The sequence below is a fragment of the Pyxicephalus adspersus genome, chromosome 2 (genome assembly GCF_032062135.1).
Source record: "Pyxicephalus adspersus chromosome 2, UCB_Pads_2.0, whole genome shotgun sequence".
NCBI classification, from domain to species: domain Eukaryota; kingdom Metazoa; phylum Chordata; class Amphibia; order Anura; family Pyxicephalidae; genus Pyxicephalus; species Pyxicephalus adspersus.
Window position 1 is genome coordinate 134,298,444 of NC_092859.1, and position 14,689 is coordinate 134,313,132.

Sequence of the window (14,689 nt, forward strand, 5' to 3'; positions counted from 1 at the left end):
AAGTGCTTGTGTTTTTTAGGCAATTACTTTTTAGACAATGTTTCTATGTTACTGAGATTTTTATTATTTTTTTTAAGTCTTTGTATTTTAACCAACTTCCCACTGCTGGCCAGGTAGTTGGAAGGGGTAGGAAAATATTATCATGGGGTGAAAAAAGATGCCTAATATTAGACCAAGGGACATGGACTTTCCCTTTCTGCATTACCTACCTGCCTGAATCGCAAAACGACTTTGGTCCCACTTTACCAATTAAGGGTAAACTTTAAAATGTATCTTCAGAACATATATGTCAAGATATATTATGACAAAACGAGTATGTAATTTTGTCCTAGATCAGGGGGCCAAAAAAAAGGATGTTGAGGGCTAGAGTTTGACACCCCTGTCCTAGATGAAGATCAACACTGTAAAACAAATAAAGAGACTTCCATTTGATGCCTAGCCTCCATCTTCCAGTTTTTCTCTATGGCAATAGAATTCTTTTATTGATTGAAAAATAATTTTTATTGATTTTTTCGTTTTTGAAATACATAAACAAGTAACAAAGAATTTTGAGTTAAAACATGACAAAGTTGAAAACATAAGAAACAATAGTAAGTAACAATCACATTGAGAGAACAGCAGTCAATCCAACATAGAAAAAAAATCAAAATGAATCAAGTGGGATAAACCTTTCCAGAAACTTACTTCAAAAAACATAGCAAGAAAATTTGCGTACAGTATAAACATTCTGTTAGCATACCTTGTGGTAAACATACACAAGTCAAACAAACAAAACAGATCAAGGGTTCAAAGAAAACATCTTAGACATTGTGAACATAGAAAGAATAGGGGGAAACCATAGGGGATGAAGGTGAGGCGATGGAGGGGTTGGCAAATAAGAAAACTCCTAAGATCCCTCTAATGATATTCAGAATTACTGCATTACAAGAATATATGGAACCTCAAAGCCTCCTAAAATGTTACCCATGGTTCCCATATAACGTCAAACTTATCTAGGGTGTTGTTTAGAGTGTGTGTTAACCAGTCATTAACCATCACCCAGTTCATTTTGGACTATAGTGGGTCCATAGATATTGTGGGAAGTTTCCAAGCCTTAGCCAGTGTGATTCTAGCTGCCAAAACGTAGTTATTTTTTGTGCATATTTAGATCTAATATGATCTATTTTACTAAAAGGAGCTGCTTCTGTGGAGCTCTGTATGTCCAGTTGTAGCACATTTGAAATTATATGGAACATATCAGACCAAAATCTCTGAGCTATCGGGCATATGAACCATTGTACCTCTTGAGTCACATCCTCTAAAACAAAGTAGAGAAGAGGAAGGATGATATTTAGAGATGTGGTCTGGGACCAGCTACCACCATAATAAAACTTTTTAATTGGATTCAGGTCAAGCAGAATTGAGTAAAACCTTGGATAGAGAATAAGCTACCTCACACCATTCTTCCAAATCCTAGAAAATGTCCAAGTCTGTTTCCCAAGAGCTTTTATATTTCAGTTTCATGGTCAGGGAAGCAAGGGCTGTATTTGTAAATCAGATTTGGTCCCTAGTGTCAGATATAAAACGGCAAGAGAACAATATTCATGTTTAGGCAGTTTTCTTTTGTTGGGTAAGTATTCAAAACTTAACATAGATCTGACATCTATCAGGTCTCGAAATCCCTGTCTTGCCCCAATTGGAACCTGTTTAGATTACAGCCTGGGAAAACTCTGGATTTCTTCATAATGGAGTGAGAGGGGCGTGGGATGCAAATAGTTTGGCACTTGACCTATGCCTATCCCACACTTGAAGGGAATGAGTGAGCGTAGGGAATCTGGTGATATTTCTAGAGTACTTGTTAACTCATGGTAAGAAATAAATAGACCAAGGGAGACAAGCCCATTCCTCTATAGTGACCCATTGAGGATGAGCAGCTGAAACAGACCATGAAGAAATTTGGGCTTTTTGAGCAGCTGTATAATAATGATTACCTTTTTGGACTCCTAAGCCCCCATAACTTTTGGGTGTGAACATTGTAGCTTTTTGGATCCTGCTCCTCTTCCCACCCAATATCAAGGTCATAATCTTATTTTGTAGATGAAGTAAAGAGTGGCGGGGTGCTTGGATTGGCAGTGTGCAAAAGAGGTATAGTATCCTGGGAAGGATGTTAATTTTGACTGTGGCAATATGGCCTAACCAAGACAGCGGGGATGTGGACCAATGGTTTAAATCTTCTAAGAATCTTTTGAACAAGGGCAGATGGTTTGCCTGGTATAATGATTGGTAAGTGAGGGTCAGATGGATGCCAAGATATTGTAGAGACCCATTACCCCAACAAGAAATAAAATTACCTTTTAGCTGTTCTACCAGGACCAGATGTAAATTAATATTTAGAGCTTGAGATTTGTAGTGATTTACTTGAAGGCCTGAAAAGAAAGCAAGATTCGTCTAACAATTTGAAAAGATTCAGAAGCATGATCAAAGGAGTAGTCACATACATGAGTATGTCATCCGCAAAAAGAGCACATTTATGTTCAGAACCTCCACAGAGAATTCCTTTTATTTTATCATTAAATCGAATGCCTCTAGCCAGGAGTTCGATTGCTAAAGCAAAAAAAAGGGGGAAGAGGGGGCAGCCCTGTCTAGTCCCTCTTTTATTCAGAATATTCGTTGAAAGGATATATTTTTGAATATATATATATATATATATATATATATATATATATTCAAAAGAAATATATTTGAAACCAGTTTGTCATAAAGAGCCTAAAGCAAATTAGTAAAAAACGGGTCGAAGCCCATAGATCTCCATACCTTGAATAGGTATTGGCAAGACAGGCTATCAAACACCTTTTGTAAGTCAATTGATAATAGCATAGCTCGTCTGTCTAGGGGAGCTTCCCAATTAGATTCATCTGCAGAGATTAAATCAATTCAACTTCTGGTTTGGTCTGGGGCTCGTCTGTATTAAAGGTAGCCCACCTGATTCAGATAGATATAAGCCCCTAGAAAGAATTAGGGCACACTGCTAATATTTTTGTCATGATTATTAAATCGCAATTTATAAGCGATATGGGTTTGTAGTTAGCTACATCTGCTGCATCATTCCCCTGGTTTAGAAATTACACTATTATATGCTCAGTTTGCTTTGATTGGGAGAAGATTGCCTTCTCTTAGAAAATTAAAATATTTAATGAGATTAGCAACTAACTGGGGACCAAAGACCTTATAGTAGGCATTGGAGAATGCATCCAGACCCAGGGCACTGCCACTTTGAGCACTGTCTCAGTTGAAAAAGGTTTCTCCATCAAGTTTTTATGTCTAGATTTCAGGCGAGGTAGTTGGGTATTTTGTAAAACCTCATCAAGTCCCTCACTGCTCTGTCTATCCGGTTTCCCATACAATTTGCCATACAAGGTCTCAAAAGCTTTCAAATTTTTTTCACGATTTTGTGGGACTCTGCCATCCAGGGTTCTGATTTTTGGCAAAGCATGAAGCTTGGGTCTAGGATTTAGTTTGTTGACTAAGTTTCCCAGGCTTATCTCCCCAGGGGATGAACCTTCAATTGTCCCTAAAACCATTAAATATCTACCTCCAGCATCTCTATGTACTTCTTGTCTTCTTGTGGAGAGAAGGTAAACCTTCTGGAGAAGCAAAGCATCACCCCACATTTTTTCATAACAGAATTTGTTAAACAGAAGGTAATACTTGTGGAAAAAATGTGGCATGGAGGCTAGAGAAGTGGGTCTCCTGTAGTGTAAGGCTACCATTTTTATTGGGTTATAACAGTGGAAAGCTTTAGATCTCTTTATGGGGGAATTTAGCCCTTGATCATTATGTGATAAAATCATTAATTGCGGAGGAGTGGCCTCTTTACCTATTTTTGGGTCTGTCATTTTGGAATGCATTATTCAGACTCTTATTGGGCAGAGGATCAGGTCTTGTGGAGTTTTCTAAGAGTAGAACCTTGAATGGTGGAGAAAGGGGAAGAAAGGGGGAAAATGGCATGGTGGGGATTCAAACAAAAATGACACATGACAATACAATCTGATAGCAGCTTTCTTATGTAGCCTGGAGGGAAACACCTCCCCCCTAATCAATTTGGTCCAAGGTCAGAGCATCCCTTAAGTTGCAACCTGTGGAGCTGTAAACCCCTCTATAAATGTAAGTAGATACCAATTGGGCCAGAGGTAAAATCCTGAGCCCAAGCATTATTACCTATGTTGGAGGGCACATGGGGCCTCTCCAGCCCATTGGGCTTTACACCCTAAATTATAAGGGAGGTTAGAACAACAGAAAAAAATCTTAAATATTAACCTCCCTAGCGGTAACCCCGAGTGTGACTCGGGGTAGAAAAAACTTGCTAAAAGTGGTAACCCCGAGTCACACTCTGGGTAGGTAAAGCAGCAATAAATAAATGATAAATAAAGACTTACCTTATCTGCTGGCATCCTTCGCCGTTCTGCTTCAGCGATCGCATCTTCCTGCAGGCTCCTCTCTTCCTGTCTTCCCCCTGCAACAGCGTCTCTGTGTCTAATGTGTCTGTGTCTTGATGAGTCACCGGAGGAGTTTACTGGAGACGTCTGTGCATGTGCCGGGGTGCGTGGCCAGCGGGAAATTCAAATTTTTTGTTTTGGATTCAATACAAATAACTGTATTGAATCCAATACAAAGTAGCAAGTATCTTTCTGACCGTTGGAGTGAGAGATACACTGTTACAGTGCACTGCCTACCTGCCAATACATTTGATTACTGACCTCTGCATTTGATTACTGACCATCTTTTGACCATTTCCCTTGTTTCAAAATATATCACACCCGGGATGTTTATTAGTTGTTTATTAGTTTATGAGAAAAATCATAAAAACCTCAGATTTTTGTGTTTTTTATTTAAAGTTTATTATTAAATTTAATTATTATTATTATGACATGATTTTGTGTTTCAAACTTTATTTTACTCAGATTCTTGTTTGAACATATTCTGGTGAGTTATGCCTAAGAATTACAGACCTACAATAAAAAAAAATTTCATGAAAAAAATGTACCACTTTTTGACATATAAATCCAGAAAGAAATGAACCGCTAGGGAGGTTAAAGTATGTTAACATGATATGTCCCAATAGACTGAAAAACCATTGGTGGATTCAGCAGCCACGTTGTCAATTATACCAGTCAAGATAGGTTCAAGCAATTAAATTAAATAACAATAGAACAAAACATTGAAGGAAAAAAAAGAGAAAAAACAGTTCAAAGGATATCAAATTCTTGAACCAGGGGGCACACTGGCTTATGTTGATTGAGACAATCCCACAGAGAGTAATGACATCACATGTGAGCTAGCTGTGGGTGATCACTCGTAGCAACAGACTATTTTGCAAGTCAAAGGGTTTTTAATTTTAGCATAAAAATTATTATAGGGAATAAAACACCAAAACAAACAATGACCCTGATAGGCAACTTGCTACCTCTTTGGTAGTTCACTCTCTAACAAACAATAAAATATAAGCCCATTTAGCACAAGCAAAGACTTGGTAATTCACATGCCAGTGGTTGTGTCTTGAGCTTCTTTCCCTCAAAGTCATGGGAAGTCAGTGAGCTCCCAGCGGTCTGCTCCTGATCACCTGAGTAGAGTGCCTGTGTTCTCCAGATCTAGGTTCAGACATGGATATGGACCAGGTGGCCAAGGATCCCTCCTATTTTTTCGTTGCCCAGCTCCAGGACCCTTAACACTGGCTTTTCATACAGGCCATCTGTCTACCAAAGTTACCCAAGCCATGGGACACTGTGTCACTATATATAAGTATATATTGTATATTCCCCATATACAGACAGAATAACTCCCCATTGATGCTCCCCGTCTACCTTTTGATCATGGGCAGATCTTTTGAGGAGGGTGACTGGTTCATGTTAGTGCCAAAGGAAATTTGGCAGGGATTCTGCATTCAGGGTCTTTGTGAAGTGAAGAGAAGACTCCTTTCTATGTAACGTAAGAGAACAAAAAAACTGGGGCGTGATCACTGGAAAGTTTATTTCAGATTCTGTCCAATGGGGTAGTATGGAGCAGAAATTACCCACACATTGATGCCATAGAGTGGTCAGAAAAATGTAACCTTGGTCCTGTCCCCCTAAAAATATATTGTTGTCAAAGATAGATAATTACCATGCTTTCAAAAAAAGTTCTCAGAAACTGTATGCTGCAGGCAAGATTTTTTTGTTTGCAACAAGACAAGTTTTTATTGGCTATTACTTCTATACTTTAATGGCATATTTTAAACATTTACAACATAACAAATTCTTAAAATGCTTTGTCTCATAAAGTAACTTCCTACTATCTAACTAAATAGGTTGTTTCAAGTTTAATTATCAACTTTCAAGCAATGAGTTATTCCAGTTTGTCCATTCCATTCTATGTCACTATGTCATATAAAAAATTCTGCTAATAATGCTCAATGAGACTTATTTTTTATGTTGTCATGTCTGACACCTTTCAACCCTGCCAGCCAAGCATCATGTGTACTGAAAGCTCATACAAAGTTTAACATTTTAAAATCATTTAATTATTTTTTTTATCCTTTAACTCTAGTTATCTTAGGCCATTTTGAATATTAAGTACTATTAGGATGTAAAGGTTCTTTTTTGAAGGTTAATTTTAGAAGATGTCTCCTATAGAATTACAGTAAAATGTAATGTCCTTATAGGCCACCTTCAGATTTGTGGTCAAAAACTACAAAGTTAGCTTCTCCCAGGTGCGCAGCAAACGTCTGCTATGACTCCAGAAGGGGCAAACTGCACCACAGGTCAATGTGCTTGCACACGCTGCCCTTGTGTTCACACAACTGTTATTTTTTCAGGGGAAGAAAAGCAATCACAGGACGAGAAGCAACATTTATTCCAGAAAAGTGTGTTGCAAACCCACAGCAAGACAACCATGTGAAACTGCTTTCATAAAGTGATTTCCAACCGCTCCCATACCGCTTTCCACTAAGGTTCCATTTTTACATTTGTATGATTAGGCAGGTCATTGCTGTAGAACGAGACAGGCAATGTCCCTTCTTCAATAATGCATCTTACCTACCTGATTGCTCTGATTACTCAGAGTTTCTGGAGTCAAAGCTGAGCTGCGCATGTGCTGTGTTAGCTTTGCTTACCAGGGAAACCCAGCATTCCCGGCTTCCCTTGCATGTGCCGGGATGGTAACTGCCATGGCGTTGGAGATTTGTGGCCTATAAATCTATGCTGTGTTATGAGTGGGAATACAACAGTTAGTATGCTGGTGATGACACAAACCCAAAACAGTATGGAAAACGAGGGAGAAGCAATGTCATATTATGTCATGTTCTCAAATTGAGGGAGAGGAACACATCAATAACATATATTTCTTCAGTACAGTGAGAAGAGTTTACCTAAACTCAGAGCGTACCTAAACTCAGACATTTCACTTTACATAAAGGGGTAGACAACCTGGCTTGGGTGATATAGAAAGAAGAACCCTGGAGAAGAGGAGAAGATGGCAGTGCCCGGAGCGCCGGCCCGAAGATAGATGCTGGGACGACACAGGACCCGTTGGAAGAAACCTCTAAACCGATCAACTGCGCTACGGGATTGAAGGTAAGCGTATTTATTTTGTTTTGGTAGACTTTTGAGTTTAGTTCCTCTTAAAGCTATCTAAATTTGCCATGAAAAATACAAATCACATGACCACATCAAAAACAAGTCAATGTCAGGACTACTGGGCTCAATATACACCTGGAAAGAAATAATATTTTTCTTCAAGACATTACCCATTAAAAAATATTTATTAATACATTTAATTTTGCAAACATTTTGAGATTTTTGCTAACCTTTTGGCAAAATGAAACCTTTTTTTTTAATTTTGGTAAGTCTTAATCAATAGTCACCGAAACAGAAATAGAGAGTAAATCACCTCATGAGAACAAAAATGGTACAACTCTAACCTATTCCATACAGTGTTGTAACTAACAATAAAACTACCAATCAGTGGTAGGTCACAGAAACATTTAGGATCCTCTAGGGCAATGGTCACCAACCTTTTGGACCTCACGGACCACTAAATCCACAAAATCTGGACCGTGCATGCGCAGGGAGCCATGTGTCACTCAAAGGGGAAGGAACGTCCCCCAGAGTGACATCAAGATGCCAGAACCCGCCCACTCTCCCGTCACAGGCTCAGACCTGCATGCTAAATTCCGGGGGCAACAGTAGCGCAAGGCTGTGGACCCAACAAAAGTTGTCTCCATAGCCCTGTGCTACTGTCCCCCCAGGATGTTTAGCAAGCAGGTCTGGGCCTGTGATGGGAGAGTGGGCGGGTTGTGTCTATGTGGGGGACAGAGCTGTGGACCACCAAAATTTTCTTGCGGACCACCAGTAGTCCACAGACCACTGATTGGAGACCACTGCTCTCGGGCAGTGTTTCTCAGCCAGGGTTCCTCCAGGAGTTGCTAGGGGTTCTTTGAGCAATGAGTAATTTGTGCTTCTCAGGTCAATTTAAGTGACACCTAAGATCATTTTGGCTGTCTAAAAGGATGACATTCTGCCAACTGGCAAACTGTAAGAGGCATTCTTCCCACTGACCACTGTGAACTGTGGATAGAGTAATTACAGCAGGGGGATCCCTGAAGAATGGAAGTTTTTTCAATGGGTTCCCCCACAACACAAGGTTGAGAAATGCTGTTCTAGGGTGTACTCAGACGGTTTTTCTTCTGGCTGCTGGAACTTGATATAATTCTCTCTTCTACCCAATCATATCCTCCCCACCTCCCCCTCCTTATTTACTTATTTTTGTCAATCCTTTAAATATTTTGTATCTTGTCTTCTTGCTCTTTTCTTTCTTCTATGGTCAGTTTCCTATATCTTTATTAAAAAATTCAATAACTCTTTGAGCTGAATCTATGTAGTAGATTTATTGACAATCTTCCAGTAGATGTCTTGTTAATGTCATTCCTCTTTAAAGTTTATTGTTTTTAATAACTGTGTCACTGTAATCTTTAGTTGGTCAATAAACTTTATAGTTACAGATACATTAAAGTTTTTGTTAGGAATGTTTTTGTTATCTACAGACTCCCTGTAATGTATTTTATGTTATAATACCCCATGAGAAAAAAAGTTTAACAGCTTAAAAACACATTCACTGGGGAGTTTTGCAAGTTGTAATATATAGTGAAAGATTCTATGTATGGTTTCTGAATTCAGTACCTGAGACCTGACACCATGACAAACAGGACAGAGACCGGAGGGTAAATTTGTTTGTATATTAAAAAGTTATACGCTTGGATAATTCCAGGTAAGATACATATGCTGACAGCTTTATAAAATGTTCATCTTTGATATGCGATCTAGTATTCTTTATTGGTAAATATATTAATAGAGACCAGATATTTGCATTTTGAAACATACTCCTCTAAAGAAAAACACTATATGCATTAAAAACACACCAGCCTTCAGTATATTCTTTATAATAATTCATTACCTTTCCTTCAGTTATGGGAAGAGCGAGCCTGTCATTGTTAGAGCAATCACAATGTCCTCACACAAGTGAAAGGTTACTTTGCTATAAAATATATCTGTAAAACATGCTGTCAATGTTGATCTTGTTTTGAAAACGCCAGATACTTGATTATTATACCGGCTGATTGGCTTAAATCCCTTTCTAAAAATTACTTCTCAGCTTGCTTACTTTTTAGTCAACAATGAAAAATTTTGATGAACCAACTACAAAGTATCACATTGTGCATAATATTTAAAGCAAATATTGGGTATTTATTTTAGCCTACCAAGCTTATATCTTTTTTCAGGAATCTTCACTTTTGTCATTTTTGTCATTTTTTTTTTATTTGTGAATGTACATACAAATATCCTAGTGCAAGCCAAGACTATGGACATCAGACATAAATATCAAATCTACTGTCCCTTGGTAATTTTTTTATTACCTTGACCAGGTACTGTGTCATCCCTCTGCTTAGCTCCAAAGACCTTATTACAGGGGCTGCAAAAGATCTAATATTCAAAGGAGTTCTAAAGTTTCTGTGGCCAGTGACTGACCAAAGGTAAATGATAATGACCCAGGGAAAGGAGAGATTCATCCTGTCTATAATCTCTAATATTTTTCCAGATATTGATTCATGAGAGATAAGTAGAATGGGGTTATAATAATGTGTAATAGTTTTAAATACAAGAACCAATCTAGATCAGAGTACTATTCCACAAATAGAGGATGCACGTCAATGTCTGACATACCAGGTGGTTCGGTGTCCTTGATTTACAGAGAATCTTAATCCAAGATCCAAAAAGTAACAGATTACAGTTTACTAGTCCATAATTGAAGCAGCTATATTACATTTTATTTTTTTATTTTCTGCCAGTAACACATTTCCTTTCCTATGATAAAAATTATCCCTCGTTGTACTTATCTAAAGAAGCAGAATTATCACTTAGAGGCTGCTTTTCTTTTTGGACTCAACTTCAAAGACTAACACTATTGTTTAGGATTTCATTTTAATATACAGGAAGTTACAGGGACATTTCATTGACAGGACCAATGGCTATTTATTTATGTAGCACAAAGCGAAACTGAAAAAAAAAAGAATAATGTTTCTATCACATCCAAGGTCTGGTAAAGTGCAATGAATACATTTCAGTTACGCGTTGCAACTTAACCCCCCATGGTGGTAATCCTGAGTATGGCTCAGAGTTAAAACAGAAAATTACAAAAAGCGGTAACCCCGAGCCACATTCAGGGTGGAATTGAGGACTTACCTGGTCCTCATGAGCCCGCAGCATCCTCCAGTGATGCTGGCCTGGCATCCCTTGGCGATGCCTGGCATCTGTGTCCCCTGGCCTTGCATCCCTTGTAAGCCTTGTAAACGCTAAACATATGTGCGCGCAGGAGACGTGTGTTGGGGGGCGGGACCGGCGGGAAATTTAAAATAGGAAGTATTTTTAAATGTCAAATGTACCGCTTTGACATTTAAGAATACTAAAATATTCATACCGCCAGGGAGGTTAATTGAAGAAAAGGCTTCTTTTATATGCTTTTTGCTTTCTTTTAATGAATTCATATATATTTTATAGAAGTGTTATGTGTATCTGGATCACTTGAAGCACCAGTTTTGTGCATTTTGGGCTATGTAGTCCCTGATGTTCCTATGAAGTTGAAGGCTTATAATTTGGCCAAGCAGAGCTGTTATTGTTTCTGGGGTTCTGCTCCTACTACTAAAGATTTGTAAACAGTTTCACCAAGATAGGTAAACCCCTATCAGAGCTGCTGGTGAGTGAAAGAAAAAGAAGGACCATTAGATAAAACTCACTAGTTTCAGGGACTAAGGAGATCTTGAGAGATGATAGAAATGTATTAGGATCAATGTGAATATGTGACATATAATATGACATTTTGACCATACACTTCTATCTCCAGACTTTCTTTATGGGCCAAAATGAAGTGGAATTGCACGAAAGTTGAAGAATTCATTCTTTTGGGGTTGACCAGATGCCCAGACATACAGATTGTTTTATTTGTGATATTTCTGATAGTTTATATTATATCTCTCATGGGTAATATCCTTATTGTATTGATCAGCAGAATAAGCCCTCACCTCCATACACCAATGTATTTCTTCCTAAACAATTTATCATTTTTGGATATATGGTACACGTCCAGTATAGTTCCCAAAATGCTTATAAACTTTTTGTCACAAAAAAAAAGTATATCATTTGATTGCTGTTTTACTCAACTGTTTGTACACCTCAGTTTAGGAAGTACAGAGTGCTACCTTCTCTTAGCAATGGCTTATGATCGCTATGTGGCTATATGCAGCCCTTTACATTATACAACCTTTATGCATCCAAGTTTATGCATTAAAATGGCAAGTGGCTGTTGGATGGGAGGCTTCATAAACTCATTAATACACACATTACTTGCATTGCGATTGTCATTCTGCGGCCCAAATGTCATCAACCATTTCTTCTGCGAGGTACCATCTGTATTGGAACTCTCCAGCACCGATGTCTCACTTAACAAAACCATAATTTTGTTGTGTGCTATATTGGTGAATATGGGCCCATTTTCCCTTATTCTGATAACATATGGCTGCATTATCTATAGTATACTTAATATCAGTACTTCAGTTGGACGAAAGAAGGCTTTTTCAACATGTGCTTCACACATTATTGTCGTCACTTTATTCTTTGGTACAGGCATTTTTATGTATATGAGACCAGGAGATTCTCATGTGGTCAACCAGGACAAAATGGCCACCTTGTTCTACAGTGTTGTGATTCCAGCGCTGAACCCACTGATCTATACCCTGAGAAACAAGGATGTTAATAAGGTGGTGCTAGAGATTTCAAAAAAAATGCATGTGCTGTAATCTTACTAGGCACTATAATTATATACATATGTTAAAGTCAATTTTATAGTGAAATAACTATATATGAACTGTATATTTACCATAAAATTTGCTTTGCTAATCTGTAGCTACTTGTATGCAGTAGTTGGAAGAGAAAAATAAAAACAAGCTTTTACCTTTCCCTTAGAAACAAGGATGTTAAAGAGGTGGTGCTGGATATTTCAAGAAGAACGTATGTGCCGTAATTATAATAAGCACAGTAATTATATACAAATGTTAAACACAGTTTTTAACCTAACATATTACTGCTAAACTATAAATTTTTTTATTTCCCGAATTGTAGCTGCTAGTCTACAGTAGTTAGAAGAAAAATATAAAAACATGCTCTTGCCTGATCTTATACCTGTATCCTAAAGACACCAACGTATAAAGGTTTCTGATTGATTACACAGAAAATGTTGGACCTTGTTCCCCTTACGTATCCAATCATTGTTTAATCATTGTATATATACAAATATTTCATAGGTAGTGACATTCAGTACTTCTAACCAAGGGATAAAAAGCACAAAATTTAGTTCTTTGAAAAGATTCAATTTCCCACCTTGTTTTAGTGGTCAAACTCTAGCAATTAGTAAAGTTTCATCTATAAAAAGAAATACAATATCCTTTCAGTCTTTAATATTGTTTACTTAGATTTTCTTTATCTACTTTTAGGACTTTTTTTTAAAAATTATGTTTTAGGTCACATTTGTATAAAAATATAGAAATTTTTCAAAGGTTCACATTCTTTGAAGCATTCCTGTATGTACCCAGTGACCATGTCATCCATGCTGGATATGTTCTTTATTCATGGAAAGAGAAACATAATCCTATGCCTAATATAACTGTATGTCACATACATTTTATTCAGAATTTTGCTGCTTAATTTTTAGTCATTTTTCCATGTGGTATATGTTTTTCTGTCATTGTGTCAGACCGTGTGTTTACTTTGAATACATTTTATCTGTAAAATATTTGGTATTAGGCTTTTGAAAAATTAATAAAAAGTGGAAAATGTAATAAATTGTGATCGATTCAATTTCAATGTTTGAGGTTGTTGTTCATAAATGTGAGGTTTCCACATTTTTCACTACTTCTATAGCATCTTGATTTTACAAAAATCATTCAGTACATCATGGCCTACTAATACTCAAAACCAACCTCTGTAATTCAAATTCTAGCACAGCAGGTTCATGCATTGCCTAACCAGTTGTCCATCAAAAGGGCTCACAATCTAATGCCTACCATAGTCATAAGTCTTTAAAACAGTCTAAGTTCGTCAATTTTAGGGGTAACGCCAATTAACTTATCTACATGTTTTTGGAACGTGGGAGGAAACCGGAGTACCTGAAGGAAACCCACGCAAACACGATGATAACCTGCAAACTCCATGCAGGCAGTGACCTGGCCGAGATTCGATCCTGGGACCCTGAGCTGCAAAGGCCAAAGTGCTAACCCCTGAGCCACCATACCTGATTTATCCATATTTGCCCCAGCCAGAGCAGCCAATTGGAAGCTCTTTCTGTGCGTATATCCCAGGTGGTATAGTGCTGACAACATCAGGTGGGGGCATCAATCTTGTATTACTATACCACCTGTTTGAATAATATAATATATTCTTTATTAGCCATCTGACTCACCAGACTTTTGCAATGAACATATATGTTGACCATCTGCTGTCTTTGAATAAGCCTCCTGCATGGAGCAACCAGAGCAGAAAATGCTGTCCTTTCACCTAACTCTCTGTATCTCCTAGTTCACTTCCCTCTCACTTTTTTCTTACATAATTGTGAACAATTGGTCAAGAGAAAAAGGCTTCTTCTAATATAGTAAATGTTATAAATAATGACAAAACCATATAACAACAAATTTAAAATCAATATCAGCATGTAGGTTTAATTTAATGATGCTTCGGAAGCACATACTGACTGCCTCAAAACTCCTAATATCATTTAGAACATTATTCATTTGCATGACTTTTATATTACAACAGTCATATAACATCATATAAAAATTTCCAAAATATTCAAGAAATCCCTATATATTGATCAAGAATTAAAACTCAATTTTTAGGATATTACACAAATATTAAAAAAAAATATTAAATATAAAATTTTCAATTAACCTGCATATATTTTAGCTATCCTCTAAATAACATGTAAATCTCCACATTTAGACCGTTAATTCTCAAAGTAATCAGGATGACGGCAATCAATGTGCTTTACTAAGTAGTGGATTCCTTTGCTATATATAGTTCATTTGTGCTCACAAACAATGTATTTAACTTACATATACATTTCATATACATTT

At 37.3% G+C, this 14,689-nt stretch overlaps 1 protein-coding gene across 1 annotated transcript in view; it reads left to right on the forward strand.

Moving 5' to 3' along the window:
• The first annotated feature begins 11,428 nt into the window (after nucleotides 1-11,428).
• Nucleotides 11,429-14,689, forward strand: part of LOC140322561 (putative olfactory receptor 2B8) — a 7,346-nt gene continuing 4,085 nt past the window's right edge. The window contains exon 1 of the mRNA XM_072399113.1: nucleotides 11,429-12,157. Within this exon, the coding sequence (XP_072255214.1) occupies nucleotides 11,429-12,157 (729 nt within the window). The remainder of the gene's footprint in view (nucleotides 12,158-14,689) is intronic.